This window comes from Patagioenas fasciata, chromosome 33 (genome assembly GCF_037038585.1).
Source record: "Patagioenas fasciata isolate bPatFas1 chromosome 33, bPatFas1.hap1, whole genome shotgun sequence".
NCBI classification, from domain to species: Eukaryota; Metazoa; Chordata; class Aves; order Columbiformes; family Columbidae; genus Patagioenas; species Patagioenas fasciata.
The window spans coordinates 1,123,406-1,137,811 of NC_092552.1; the positions used below are offsets into that span (position 1 = coordinate 1,123,406).

The following is a 14,406-nucleotide window of genomic DNA, read 5'->3' on the forward strand; positions in this document are numbered from 1 at the left end:
ACGCCGAACGACCCACTTTGGGTGGGGATCGTCGCGCTGGCGAAACCGTCGGGAATTGGGGTTTTGCAGAATTAACGGCTTTTCCCTCCCCGAGCGCCCGCGCGGTCGCTCCGACCCATACCGGGGGGGGGGGACGAGGGGGTTAATTAGCGCAATTAACAACCCGTGCATTAATTAGAAGCAGCAGGATGGTCCCTAAAGGTCTCTCTTATGGTTCCGCAGCGACCCCCAGGCCCTGAACGACTTCTTGCATGGATCCGAAAAGGTGAGCGGCGCCTCCCCCACCTCCACCCTCATCTCCTTCCCAAAGCATTAATAACCCATTTAATCATTGATATTAAACCCCCGGGAGCTCCGCCACCCTCAGCACATCATTTTTTGCCGTTTCCCCCCCTTTTTTTTGCCGTATCGAGAAATAAACGCAGTCTTTTCGCTTTCAGATTGACGGTGATGATCTCCTGGACAGCACAGGAGATGCAGCCAGCGCCTTCTTTGAAGGTGCTGGGGTACGTACTTTTACCTTCCATCACCTCTTTTTTTGCCCTTTTTGTTTGGAATTCCTCATTTTCATCCATTTCCCAGGTTCGGGGAATTATCCCCTAGAATTTCTATAGGAAACACCCAAAAAGCTGGGAGCAGATCCTAAACCACCCCCCTTTTTGACCCCCCTATCCCAAGCATGGCGCTCTGCATGGAAACCACTCCAGCATGACTTGGATTTTCTATTTCCCCGCTTCCCTTGGTGCAGAAACCTCGATTTTTGTTTGATTTTGGTGTTCATTTTACCTCTTCCATCGCACTTTGAATTTTTCGCAAGGATTCCGATGCTTTATAACCCAAAATGACCATTTAGGAGCTGAGGTTTATTCTTCACCTTCTGCATTCACCAGGGGCTCAACCCCCTGATGCTTTCTCCCTTATTCACCCCATTTCCCCCTTATTCACCCCATTTCCCCCTTATTCACCCCATATCCCCTTATTCACCCCATTTCCCCCTTATTCACCCCATATCCCCTTATTCACCCCATATCCCCTTATTCACCCCATTTCCCCCTTATTCACCCCATATCCCCTTATTCACCCCATTTCCCCCTTATTCACCCCATATCCCCTTATTCACCCCCTTTCCCCTTATTCACCCCCTTTCCCCTTATTCACCCCCTTTCCCCTTATTCACCCCTTTTCCCCTTATTCACCCCTTTTCCCCTTATTCACCCCATATCCCCTTATTCACTCCATATCCCCTTATTCACCCCATATCCCCTTATTCACCCCATATCCCTTATTCACACCTTTTCCCCTTATTCACCCCATATCCCCTTATTCACCCCATATCCCCTTATTCACCCCATTTCCCCTTATTCACCCCATATCCCCTTATTCACCCCATTTCCCCTTATTCACCCCATATCCCTTATTCACCCCATATCCCTTATTCACCCCATTTCCCCTTATTCACCCCTTTTCCCCTTATTCACCCCATTTCCCCCTTATTCACCCCATATCCCTTATTCACCCCATATCCCCTTATTCACCCCCTTTCCACTTATTCACCCCATATCCCCTTATTCACCCCTTTTCCCCTTATTCACCCCCTTTCCCCTTATTCACCCCATATCCCCTTATTCACCCCCTTTCCCCTTATTCACCCCATATCCCCTTATTCACCCCCTTTCCCCTTATTCACCCCATGTTCCCTTATTCACCCCCTTTCCCCTTATTCACCCCATATCCCCTTATTCACCCCATATCCCTTATTCACCCCATATCCCCTTATTCACCCCATTTCCCCCTTATTCACCCCATATCCCTTATTCACCCCCTTTCCCCTTATTCACCCCCTTTCCCCTTATTCACCCCATATCCCCTTATTCACCCCCTTTCCCCTTATTCACCCCGTATCCCCTTATTCACCCCCTTTCCCCTTATTCACCCCATATCCCCTTATTCACCCCCTTTCCCCTTATTCACCCCATATCCCCTTATTCACCCCCTTTCCCCTTATTCACCCCATGTTCCCTTATTCACCCCCTTTCCCCTTATTCACCCCATATCCCCTTATTCACCCCCTTTCCCCTTATTCACCCCTTTTCCCCTTATTCACCCCCTTTCCCCTTATTCACCCCTTTCCCCTTATTCACCCCCTTTCCCCTTATTCACCCCATATCCCCTTATTCACCCCTTTTCCCCTTATTCACCCCCTTTCCCCTTATTCACCCCATTTCCCCTTATTCACCCCCTTTCCCCTTATTCACCCCTTTCCCCTTATTCACCCCCTTTCCCCTTATTCACCCCTTTTCCCCTTATTCACCCCATATCCCTTATTCACCCCATTTCCCCCTTATTCACCCCATATCCCCTTATTCACCCCTTTCCCCTTATTCACCCCATATCCCTTATTCACCCCATTTCCCCTTATTCACCCCATATCCCCTTATTCACCCCCTTTCCCCTTATTCACCCCATATTCCCTTATTCACCCCTTTTCCCCTTATTCACCCCCTTTCCCCTTATTCACCCCATATCCCCTTATTCACCCCATATCCCCTTATTCACCCCATATCCCCTTATTCACCCCATTTCCCCCTTATTCACCCCATATCCCCTTATTCACCCCATTTTCCCCTTATTCACCCCATATCCCCTTATTCACCCCCTTTCCCCTTATTCACCCCATATCCCCTTATTCACCCCTTTTCCCCTTATTCACCCCATTTCCCCTTATTCACCCCATATCCCTTATTCACCCCCTTTCCCCTTACTCACCCCATATTCCCTTATTCACCCCCTTTCCCCTTATTCACCCCATTTCCCCTTATTCACCCCATTTCCCCCTTATTCACCCCATTTCCCCTTATTCACCCCATTTCCCCCTTATTCACCCCATATCCCTTATTCACCCCTTTTCCCCTTATTCACCCCATTTCCCCTTATTCACCCCATTTCCCCCTTATTCACCCCATATCCCTTATTCACCCCATATCCCCTTATTCACCCCTTTTCCCCTTATTCACCCCCTTTCCCCTTATTCACCCCCTTTCCCCTTATTCACCCCTTTCCCCTTATTCACCCCCTTTCCCCTTATTCACCCCTTTTCCCCTTATTCACCCCATATCCCTTATTCACCCCATTTCCCCCTTATTCACCCCATATCCCCTTATTCACCCCTTTCCCCTTATTCACCCCATATCCCTTATTCACCCCTTTTCCCCTTATTCACCCCCTTTCCCCTTATTCACCCCATATCCCCTTATTCACCCCATATCCCCTTATTCACCCCATATCCCCTTATTCACCCCATTTCCCCCTTATTCACCCCATATCCCCTTATTCACCCCATATCCCCTTATTCACCCCATTTCCCCCTTATTCACCCCATATCCCCTTATTCACCCCCTTTCCCCTTATTCACCCCATATCCCCTTATTCACCCCATATCCCCTTATTCACCCCATTTTCCCCTTATTCACCCCATATCCCCTTATTCACCCCCTTTCCCCTTATTCACCCCATATCCCCTTATTCACCCCTTTTCCCCTTATTCACCCCATTTCCCCTTATTCACCCCATATCCCTTATTCACCCCCTTTCCCCTTACTCACCCCATATTCCCTTATTCACCCCCTTTCCCCTTATTCACCCCATTTCCCCTTATTCACCCCATTTCCCCCTTATTCACCCCATATCCCTTATTCACCCCTTTTCCCCTTATTCACCCCATTTCCCCTTATTCACCCCATTTCCCCCTTATTCACCCCATATCCCCTTATTCACCCCATATCCCTTATTCACCCCTTTTCCCCTTATTCACCCCATTTCCCCTTATTCACCCCTTTTCCCCTTATTCACCCCATATCCCTTATTCACCCCATATCCCCTTATTCACCCCTTTTCCCCTTATTCACCCCCTTTCCCCTTATTCACCCCATTTCCCCTTATTCACCCCCTTTCCCCTTATTCACCCCTTTCCCCTTATTCACCCCCTTTCCCCTTATTCACCCCTTTTCCCCTTATTCACCCCATATCCCTTATTCACCCCATTTCCCCCTTATTCACCCCATATCCCCTTATTCACCCCTTTCCCCTTATTCACCCCATATCCCTTATTCACCCCTTTTCCCCTTATTCACCCCCTTTCCCCTTATTCACCCCATATCCCCTTATTCACCCCATATCCCCTTATTCACCCCATTTCCCCCTTATTCACCCCATATCCCCTTATTCACCCCATTTTCCCCTTATTCACCCCCTTTCCCCTTATTCACCCCATATCCCCTTATTCACCCCTTTTCCCCTTATTCACCCCATTTCCCCTTATTCACCCCATATCCCTTATTCACCCCCTTTCCCCTTACTCACCCCATATTCCCTTATTCACCCCCTTTCCCCTTATTCACCCCATTTCCCCTTATTCACCCCATTTCCCCCTTATTCACCCCATATCCCTTATTCACCCCTTTTCCCCTTATTCACCCCATTTCCCCTTATTCACCCCATTTCCCCCTTATTCACCCCATATCCCTTATTCACCCCTTTTCCCCTTATTCACCCCATTTCCCCTTATTCACCCCATTTCCCCCTTATTCACCCCTTTTCCCCTTATTCACCCCATATCCCCTTATTCACCCCTTTTCCCTTATTCACCCCATATCCCCTTATTCACCCCATTTCCCCTTATTCACCCCTTTCCCCTTATTCACCCCATATCCCCTTATTCACCCCATTTCCCCTTATTCACCCCATTTCCCCTTATTCACCCCTTTCCCCTTATTCACCCCATATCCCCTTATTCACCCCTTTCCCCTTATTCACCCCATATCCCCTTATTCACCCAATATTCCCTTATTCACCCCATTTCCCCTTATTCACCCCATTTCCCCCCAGTTTTGGGGACACCATTGCTATGGGGGGACACCTGCAGCTGCTGCTTGGACTGGCCTGCAGTTTCCTGCAGTTTCCTGCAGTTTCCTGCAGTTTCCTGCAGTTTCCTGCAGTTTCCTGCAGTTTCCTGCAGTTTCCTGCAGTTTCCTGCAGTTTCCTGCATCTTCCCCCATTTTTGGGCTCAACGTTGTTCTCTCCCCCTGGTACCCACATTCCCGCAGCTGCACATCCAGGAATTGGGTGATTTAGGGGCCATCTCCCCCATTTTTGAGCTCAGTGTTGTCCTTCCCCCCCATGCATCTGCAGCTGCACCTCCAGGAATTGGGAGATTTAGGGGCCATCTCCCCCATTTTTGCGCTCACCCCCATTTCCCCCCACATTCCCACAGCCGCACCTCCAGGAATTGGGTGATTTAGGGGCCATCTCCCCCATTTTTGCGCTCACCCCCGTTTCCCCCCCCATTCCCACAGCTGCACATCCAGGAATTGGGTGATTTAGGGACCATCTCCCCCATTTTTGCGCTCACCCCCGTTTCCCCCCACATTCCCGCAGCTGCACCTCCAGGAATTGGGTGATTTAGGGGCCATCTCCCCCATTTTTGCGCTCACCCCCGTTTCCCCCCACATTCCCACAGCTGCACCTCCAGGAATTGGGTGATTTAGGGGCCATCTCCCCCATTTTTGCGCTCACCCCCATTTCCCCCCCACATTCCCGCAGCTGCACATCCAGGAATTGGGTGATTTAGGGGGCATTTCCCCCATTTTTCAGCTCAATGTTGTCCTTTCCCCCCATGCATCTGCAGCTGCACCTCCAGGAATTGGGTGATTTAGGGGCCATCTCCCCCATTTTTGCGCTCACCCCCATTTCCCCCCACATTCCCGCAGCTGCACATCCAGGAATTGGGTGATTTAGGGGCCATCTCCCCCATTTTTGCGCTCACCCCCATTTCCCCCCACATTCCCACAGCCGCACCTCCAGGAATTGGGTGATTTAGGGGCCATCTCCCCCATTTTTGCGCTCACCCCCATTTCCCCCCCCATTCCCACAGCCGCACCTCCAGGAATTGGGTGATTTAGGGGCCATCTCCCCCATTTTTGCGCTCACCCCCATTTCCCCCCACATTCCCACAGCCGCACGTCCAGGAATTGGGTGATTTAGGGGCCATCTCCCCCATTTTTGCACTCACCCCCGTTTCCCCCCCCATTCCCACAGCCGCACGTCCAGGAATTGGGTGATTTAGGGGCCATCTCCCCCATTTTTGCGCTCACCCCCATTTCCCCCCACATTCCCGCAGCTGCACGTCCAGGAATTGGGTGATTTAGGGGCCATCTCCCCCATTTTTGCGCTCACCCCCATTTCCCCCCACATTCCCGCAGCTGCACATCCAGGAATTGGGTGATTTAGGGGCCATCTCCCCCATTTTTGCGCTCAACGTTGTCCTTTCCCCCCATGCGTCTGCAACCGCACCTCCAGGAATTGGGTGATTTAGGGGCCATCTCCCCCATTTTTGCGCTCACCCCCGTTTCCCCCCCCATTCCCGCAGCTGCACATCCAGGAATTGGGTGATTTAGGGGGCATTTCCCCCATTTTTCAGCTCAATGTTGTCCTTTCCCCCCATGCATCTGCAGCCACACATCCAGGAATTGGGTGATTTAGGGGCCATCTCCCCCATTTTTGCGCTCAACGTTGTCCTTTCCCCCCATGCATCTGCAGCCGCACATCCAGGAATTGGGTGATTTAGGGGCCATCTCCCCCATTTTTGCGCTCACCCCCATTTCCCCCCACATTCCCGCAGCTGCACATCCAGGAATTGGGTGATTTAGGGGCCATCTCCCCCATTTTTGCGCTCACCCCCATTTCCCCCCACATTCCCGCAGCCGCACCTCCAGGAATTGGGTGATTTAGGGGCCATCTCCCCATTTTTGCGCTCACCCCCATTTCCCCCCATGTTCCCGCAGCTGCACGTCCAGGAGCCCCCCGGCAACCACCTGAGCAGCGAGCCGAGCCAGCCCAGCGCCAGCGTGGACCTGGATTTCCTGGAGGATGACATCCTGGGGTCCCCCGGCGGCGCGGGCGGCGCCGAGCAGCCCTGCGACATCCTGCAGCAGAGCCTGCAGGAGGCCAACATCACGGAGCAGACGCTGGAGGCCGAGGCCGAGCTGGACCTGGGCTCCTTCCAGCTACCGGCGCTCCAACCCGTGGTGCCGGCGCCCGCCGACGGCGCCGCTCAGATCTTCCCCGGCGGCGCCGCCGACCTGCTGGGCCTGCAGCCCCCGGCCGTCCTGACGCACCAGGCGCTGGTGCAGCCCTCGGTGGGCGCCGACGTGGTGAACAAAGCCATCAGCGTGCAGCCCTTCCTGCAGCAGGTGGGACTGGGCAACGTCACCATCCAACCCATCTCCAACCTGCCCGGCTTGCCCAACGGCAGCCCCGGCGGCGCGCTGGGCATCGGCCCCATCCAGGTGGTTGGCCAGCAGGTCATGGCCATCAACCCTCCGGCGCAGCAGCTCATCGCCAAACCGGTGCAGCCGTCGCCGGTGACCGCGGTGCCCGTGGGCGGCTACATCGCGCAGCCCGAGCAGCAGCAGGTGGCGTTGGCGGCGTCAACCGGCGTCTCGCCGCAGGGCGCCGGGCTCGTCATCCAGAAGAACCTACCGGCCGTGGCCACCACCACGCTCAACGGGAGCTCGGTGTTCGGCACTCAGGGCTCGCAACCGCTCACCGTCACCTCCAACCTCAGCAGCCCGCTGGTGCAGGCGCAGAACGTCATCATCCACCGCACGCCCACCCCCATCCAGCCCAAACCCGCCGGCGTCCTGCAGCAGAAGCTCTACCAGATCACCCCCAAGCCCTTCGCCCCCAACAACGCCACGCTCACCATCCAGAACGAGCCGGCGCTGCAGCCCCAGAAGGCCCAGCAGCAGAACTTGACCTTCATGGCCGGCAAAGCCGGGCAGAACGTGGTGCTCTCCGGCTTCCCCCAGGGGCTCCCGGCCAACGTCTTCAAGCAGCCGCCGCCGCAGCAGCAGGCGCTCAGCAAGCCCATGAGCGTCCACCTGCTCAACCAGGGCAGCAGCATCGTCATCCCGGCGCAGCACGTCCCGCAGGCCGTGCTGCAGGGCCAGAACCAGTTCCTGCTGCCGGGCCAGCTGGCGGGCGCCTCGGCCGTGCCGCTCACGCAACAGCTCTCGGCTCTACCGGCCAACATGGGCGGCCAGATCCTGGCCACGTCGCACGCCGGCGGCCAAGCGCACATCATCGCCAGCCAGGGCCCCGGCGGGCAGCTCATCGCCAACCAGGCGCTGCCGGCGCAGATCCTCACCAACCAGAACCTTGCGGGGCCGCTCAACCTGGGCCCGGTGCTCACCTCGCCCAACGCCCCCGGCACGGCGCACATCCTGTCGGCGCCCATCCAGGTGGGGCAGCCGGCGCTGTTCCAGATGCCGGTGTCGCTGGCGGGCGGGCTGAGCACTCAGAGCCAACCCGCGGCCACCTCGCTGGGCCAGACGGTGATCCAGGGGGTGACGTTGCCCAGCCAGGTCGCCATGCTCAACGCCGAGGGGCTGGCGCCGGCCGTCAGCATCCAAGCGCCCGCCGCCAGCAGCCAGAGCCCCGGGTTGGCGCAACCGCAGCCTCCGGCGCCCGCCAACCTGCTCTCCGGCGCCGAGCAGCCCATCCTGGCCGTGCAGAGCGCGCCGCAGCCGCCCGCGCCGCTGCAGCTCAACGTCCCGCCGCCCGCGCAGCCGCCGGGGACGCCGCAGCCCAGCCCCGGCATGGCCGCCAGCCCCGAGAAGATCATCGCCGGCGCCGTCATCAACCAGGACTCCATGCAGATGTTCCTGCAGCAGGCAAGTGCGGCGGCTCGCCGGTGCCGTGCGTCGGGGCGGGTGCGCTTCTCCGGCGCCCTCCTTGCGCCGCGGGTTGGGCGATGTGCTGGTTGATGGGGGTTTCCCACCGTGGCGCGGTTCGCTGCCTCCTTTGGGGTTTAGACGGCGAGTTACGGGGACTCGGGGCCGCTCCGAGTGTCACTGTGTGTCACAGTGTGTCGCCACGTGGTCACCGTGTGCCACCGGGTGTCGCCGTGTGGTCGTCGTGTGTTCACCGTGTGTCACCGTGTGTCACTCCGTGGTCACCATGTGTCACTGCGTGGTCACCGTGTGTCACCGTGTGTCACTGTGTGTCACCGTGTGTCACTGCGTGGTCACTGTGGTCACCGTGTGTCACTGCGTGGTCACCGCATGTTCACCGTGTGCCACCGCGTGTTCACCGTGTGTCGCCGCGTGGTCACCGTGTGCACCGTGTGTCACTGCGTGGTCACCATGTGTTCACCGTGTGCCACCGCGTGGTCACCATGTGTCCCCGCGTGGTCACCGTGTGCACCGTGTGTCACTGTGTGTCACCGTGTGTCACTGCGTGGTCACTGTGGTCACCGTGTGTCACTGCGTGGTCACCGTGTGCACCGTGTGTCACCGCGTGGTCACCATGTGTCACCGCGTGGTCACCGTGTGCATCGTGTGTCACTGCGTGTTCACCGTGTGTCACCACATGGTCGCCATGATCACCGTGTGTCACTGCGTGGTCACCGCGTGTTCACCATGTGCCACCGCGTGTTCACCGTGTGTCGCCACGTGGTCACCGTGTGCATCGTGTGTCACTGCGTGTTCACCGTGTGTCACTGCGTGGTCACCGTGTGTCACCGTGTGTCGCCACGTGGTCACCGTGTGCCACCAGGTGTCACTGCGTGGTCACCGTGTGTTCACCGTGTGTCACCACGTGGTCACCGTGTGTCGCCACGTGGTCACCGTGTGCCACCGGGTGTCACTGCGTGGTCACCGCGTGTTCACCGTGTGTCACCACGTGGTCACCGTGTGCATCATGTGTCACCGCGTGGTCACCGTGTGTTCACCGTGTGTTCACCGTGTGTCACCACGTGGTCACCGTGTGTCACTGCGTGGTCACTGTGTGTCACTGTGTGTCACCGTGTGTCACCGTGTGTCGCCACGTGGTCACCGTGTGCCACTGGGTGTCACTGCGTGGTCACCGTGTGTTCACCATGTGTCACCACGTGGTCACCGCGTGCATCGTGTGTCACCGCGTGGTCACCGTGTGTCACTGTGTGTCACCGTGTGTCACCACGTGTTCACCGTGTGTCACTGCGTGGTCACCGCGTGTTCACCATGTGTCACCGCGTGGTCACCGTGTGTCACCACATGGTCACCATGTGCATTGTGTGTCACTGCATGGTCACCGTGTGCTACCATGTGTCACCGCGTGGTCACCGTGTGTCACTGCGTGGTCACCATGTGCACCGTGTGTCACTGTGTGGTCACCGTGTGCCACCACGTGCCATCGCGTGTTCACCGTGTGTCACTGCGTGGTCACCGTGTGCCACCATGTGTCACTGCATGGTCACCGTGTGTGACTGCGTGGTCACCATGTGTCACCGTGTGTCACCGCGTGTTCACCGTGTGTCACCGCGTGGTCACCGTGTGTCACCACGTGTTCACCGTGTGTCACCGTGTCTTCACTGTGTACCACCGTGTGTCACCACGTGGTCACCCTGTGTCACCACATGTTTACCACGTGCCACCGCGTGTTCACCATGTGTCACCGTGTGGTCACCGTGTGTTCACCGTGTGCCACCATGTGTCACCGCGTGGTCGCCGTGTGTCTCCGCGTGGTCACTGTGTGTCACCACGTGCCACCGTGTGTCACCGCGTGGTCACCGTGTGTCACCACGTGCCACCGTGTGTCATTGCGTGTTCACTGCGTGCCACCGTGTGGTCACCGCGTGCCACCACGTGTTCACCACGTGCCACCGTGTGTCACCACGTGGTCACCATGTGTCACCACGTGCCACCATGTGTCATTGCGTGTTCACTGCGTGCCACCGCGTGGTCACCGCGTGCCACCGTGTGTCACCACGTGCCACCGTGTGTCACCGTGTGTCACCGTGTGCCACCGCGTGGTCACCGTGTCTCACCGCGTGTTCACTGTGTGCCACCGTGTGTTCGCCGTGTGTCACCACGTGTCACTGCGTGTTCACCACGTGTCACCATGTGTCACCGCGTGTTCACCACGTGCCACCGTGTACCACCACGTGTCACTGCGTGTTCACCACGTGTCACCACGTGTCACCATGTGTCACCGCGTGCCACCGTGTACCACCACGTGTCACCGCGTGTTCACCCTGTGCCACCCTGTGCCACCCTGTGCCACCACGTGCCACAACGTGCCACCACGTGTCACCACGTGCCACCACGTGCCGCCGTGTGCCACCACGTGTCACCGTGTGCCACCGCGCGTCACCACCGCGGTCTCCAAAGCCACCACCGTGGCAGAGGGGGTCGGTTTGGACCCGGCGGCCGCCTCGTCCCCCCACGTCCTGCTGCTCCCGCTCGGCTTTTGAGCCTTCGTTAGACGCTTCTAAATAACGAGGCAAAACCGGGCAGAAACGGGCAAAACCGGGCAGGAAGGGGCAAAACCGGGCAGCATCTGCTTGGGCGGCCCCCACCGCGGCTTAGGCGCCGGATTTGAACCATTTTGGCGGGGGGGGGGGGTCTTTACTCCCACCACATTTCTAGGGGTGGGCGCTGAGCCGGGAGCCCCAAACACCCCCAAATCCCACAGGAATTTGGGGCGAAACGCGGGGGGTTTCTCCATTCAATCCCCACACCCCAAAGCGTGCGGCCGGGGGGGGCCCCGGGAGCATCCCCTTCCCCCCCTCCCCGTCCATCCGTCCGTCCCTGTCTGTCCGGCCGTCCCGCTCCTCGCTAACCCGCGTCGCTTTGGCTTCTCCCCCCGCTCCCCTTCGCTTCCCATCCCCGCCGCTTTACCCCCCCCCCCAAACCCCCCCATTCCAACCCGGAGTCGCCCCAAAACCATTTTGGGGGTGAGCGCCGCTCTTGGGGACCCAATCACCCCCCAGGGGTCCAAGCAACGCTCATTAGGAGCCTCATTAACCCAACCAACAATTAGAGCCCCGACCCCCTTTATGGGTCGAGGTGCATGGTGGGGGGGGGGGTGCCATTCCCATGGCTGCTTTGGGGTGGGGGGGGATCAGAAAACGAGCGTTTTGCCCTCATTCTGCACCCAAAAACGCTTTGAGAAGCACCCCATGCAAAGCGGGGGGGGGTGTTTTTAATGGGGGGGGGGGTGGTCGCCCCCCCCCCCCCCCTTAATTTCGGGACCCCCTCACTAACCTCTGCTCTCTCCTCTCTGTTGCAGTGTCCCGCGGGGCAGCAGAAGCTGGGGGACACCCCACAGCTCCCAACCGCCCCATTACCCCAAATCCCCTCCCCGCGCCCCCCCTCGCAACCCCAACCCCTCTCCCGCCCCCCCTCGCAACCTCAGAGCCTCTCCCGCCCCCCCTCCGAACCCCTTGCCCGCTCCTGCACCCCCCAAGCCCCCCCCGGCCTCTACGTCATCCAGGGCCAAGTCCCCTCCTCCCCGCACCCCCTGCGCCCCCCGTCCCAACCGCAACCCTTCCAACCCCCCCCCCGCTCAAACCGAGCCCCCCCCGGACCCCCCGCACGCCCCCGCCCCCCATTTCCAGCTGCAGTTCCCCCCCCAACCCCAACTCAAAGCCCAAACCCCCACCCACGGGCTGCACATCCCCGGGGAGCCCCCCCGCGGTTACCCCAACCAGTTCCAGCCCCCCCCGGCCGGCCCCGGGGCCCCCGTGCAGCAGAAGCAGGTCCTGGAAAGGTTCCAGCAGGTAAATCCGCCCCCCAACACCCCCCCCCCGCGGCAAAAATGACCCGAAAACGAGCGATTCGGGGCAAAAATGGGGAGCGAACCCCGGCGGGTGCGTTCGGAGATGTCAATGGGGGGGGCTTGGGGGGGTTTTGGGGGTGCTGGGCTGGACCAAGCGCCACTTGACCCCATTTTTGGGGTGCTGAGATGGACCAAGCACCACTTGACCCCATTTAGGGGGTTTTGGGGTGCTGGGCTGGACCCAGTGCCACTTGACCCCATTTTTGGGGTGCTGAGATGAACCAAGCACCACTTGATCCCATTTAGGGGGTTTTGGGGTGCTGAGATGGACCAAATGCCACTTGATCCAATTTGGGGGTACTGAGATGGACCCAGCGCCTCTTGACCCCATTTAGGGGGTTTTGGGGTGCTGGGCTGGACCAAGCGCCACTTGACCCCATTTTGGGGGTGCTGAGGTGGACTGAGTTCCACTTGACCCCATTTTGGGGGTTTTGGGGTGCTGAGATGGACCAAGCGCCACTTGACCCCATTTTGGGGGTGCTGAGGTGGACTGAGTTCCACTTGACCCCATTTAGGGGGTTTTGGGGTGCTGGGCTGGACCCAGCACCACTTGACCCCACTTTGGGGGTGTTGAGGTGGACTGAGTTCCACTTGACCCCATTTTGGGGGTTTTGGGGTGCTGAGATGGACCCAGCGCCACTTGACCCCATTTAGGGGGTTTTGGGGTGCTGAGATGGACCCAGCGCCACTTGATCCCATTTAGGGGGTTTTGGGGTGCTGAGATGGACCAAGCGCCACTTGACCCCATTTTGGGGGTTTTTGGGGTGCTGGGCTGGACCAAGCGCCACTTGATCCCATTTAGGGGGTTTTGGGGTGCTGAGATGGACCAAGCGCCTCTTGACCCCATTTTTGGGGTGCTGGGCTGGACCAAGCGCCACTTGACCCCATTTTGGGGGTACTGAGATGGACCCAGCACCACTTGCCCCCATTTTGGGGGTTCTTGGGGTGCTGAGATGGACCCAGCGCCACTTGACCCCATTTAGGGGGTTCTTGGGGTGCTGAGATGGACCCAGCGCCACTTGCCCCCATTTAGGGGGTTCTTGGGGTGCTGGGCTGGACCGAGCGCCGTGTCCCCCGTGTTTTTTGGGGTGCTGAGGGGTTTGTGCCGTGGGTTCCGTCTGGCGCCGCAGCACGAATGGAAAACTGGACCTTAATGTATAGAACTGGGGGGAGACTGGACCTTAATGTATAGAACCGGGGGAGAGACTGGACCTTAATGTATAGAACGGGGGGAGACAGGGCCTTAACGTATAGAACCAGGGGAGAGACTGGACCTTAATGTATAGAACCAGGGGAGAGACTGGACCTTAATGTATAGAACCAGGGGAGAGACTGGACCTTAATGTATAGAACGGGGGGAGACAGGGCCTTAACGTATAGAACCAGGGGAGAGACTGGACCTTAATGTATAGAACCGGGGGAGAGACTGGACCTTAATGTATAGAACGGGGGGAGACAGGGCCTTAATGTATAGAACCAGGGGAGAGACTGGACCTTAATGTATAGAACCAGGGGGGACTGGATCTTAATGTATAGAACCAGGGGAGAGACTGGACCTTTATGTATAGAACCAGGGGAGAGACTGGACCTTAATGTATAGAACGGGGGGAGACAGGGCCTTAACGTATAGAACCAGGGGAGAGACTGGACCTTAATGTATAGAATGGGGGGAGACGGGGCCTTAACGTATAGAACCAGGGGAGAGACTGGACCTTTATGTATAGAACGGGGGGAGACTGGACCTTAATG

General features: G+C 58.0%; 1 protein-coding gene across 1 annotated transcript in view; it reads left to right on the forward strand.

Moving 5' to 3' along the window:
* The window catches only part of BICRA (BRD4 interacting chromatin remodeling complex associated protein), a 35,660-nt gene that overhangs the window by 5,286 nt on the left and 15,968 nt on the right, over window positions 1-14,406 (forward strand). Inside the window, exons 3-5 of the mRNA XM_071800767.1 lie at window positions 223-265; window positions 441-506; window positions 6,840-8,729. Of these exons, the coding sequence (XP_071656868.1) occupies window positions 223-265; window positions 441-506; window positions 6,840-8,729 (1,999 nt within the window). The remainder of the gene's footprint in view (window positions 1-222; window positions 266-440; window positions 507-6,839; window positions 8,730-14,406) is intronic.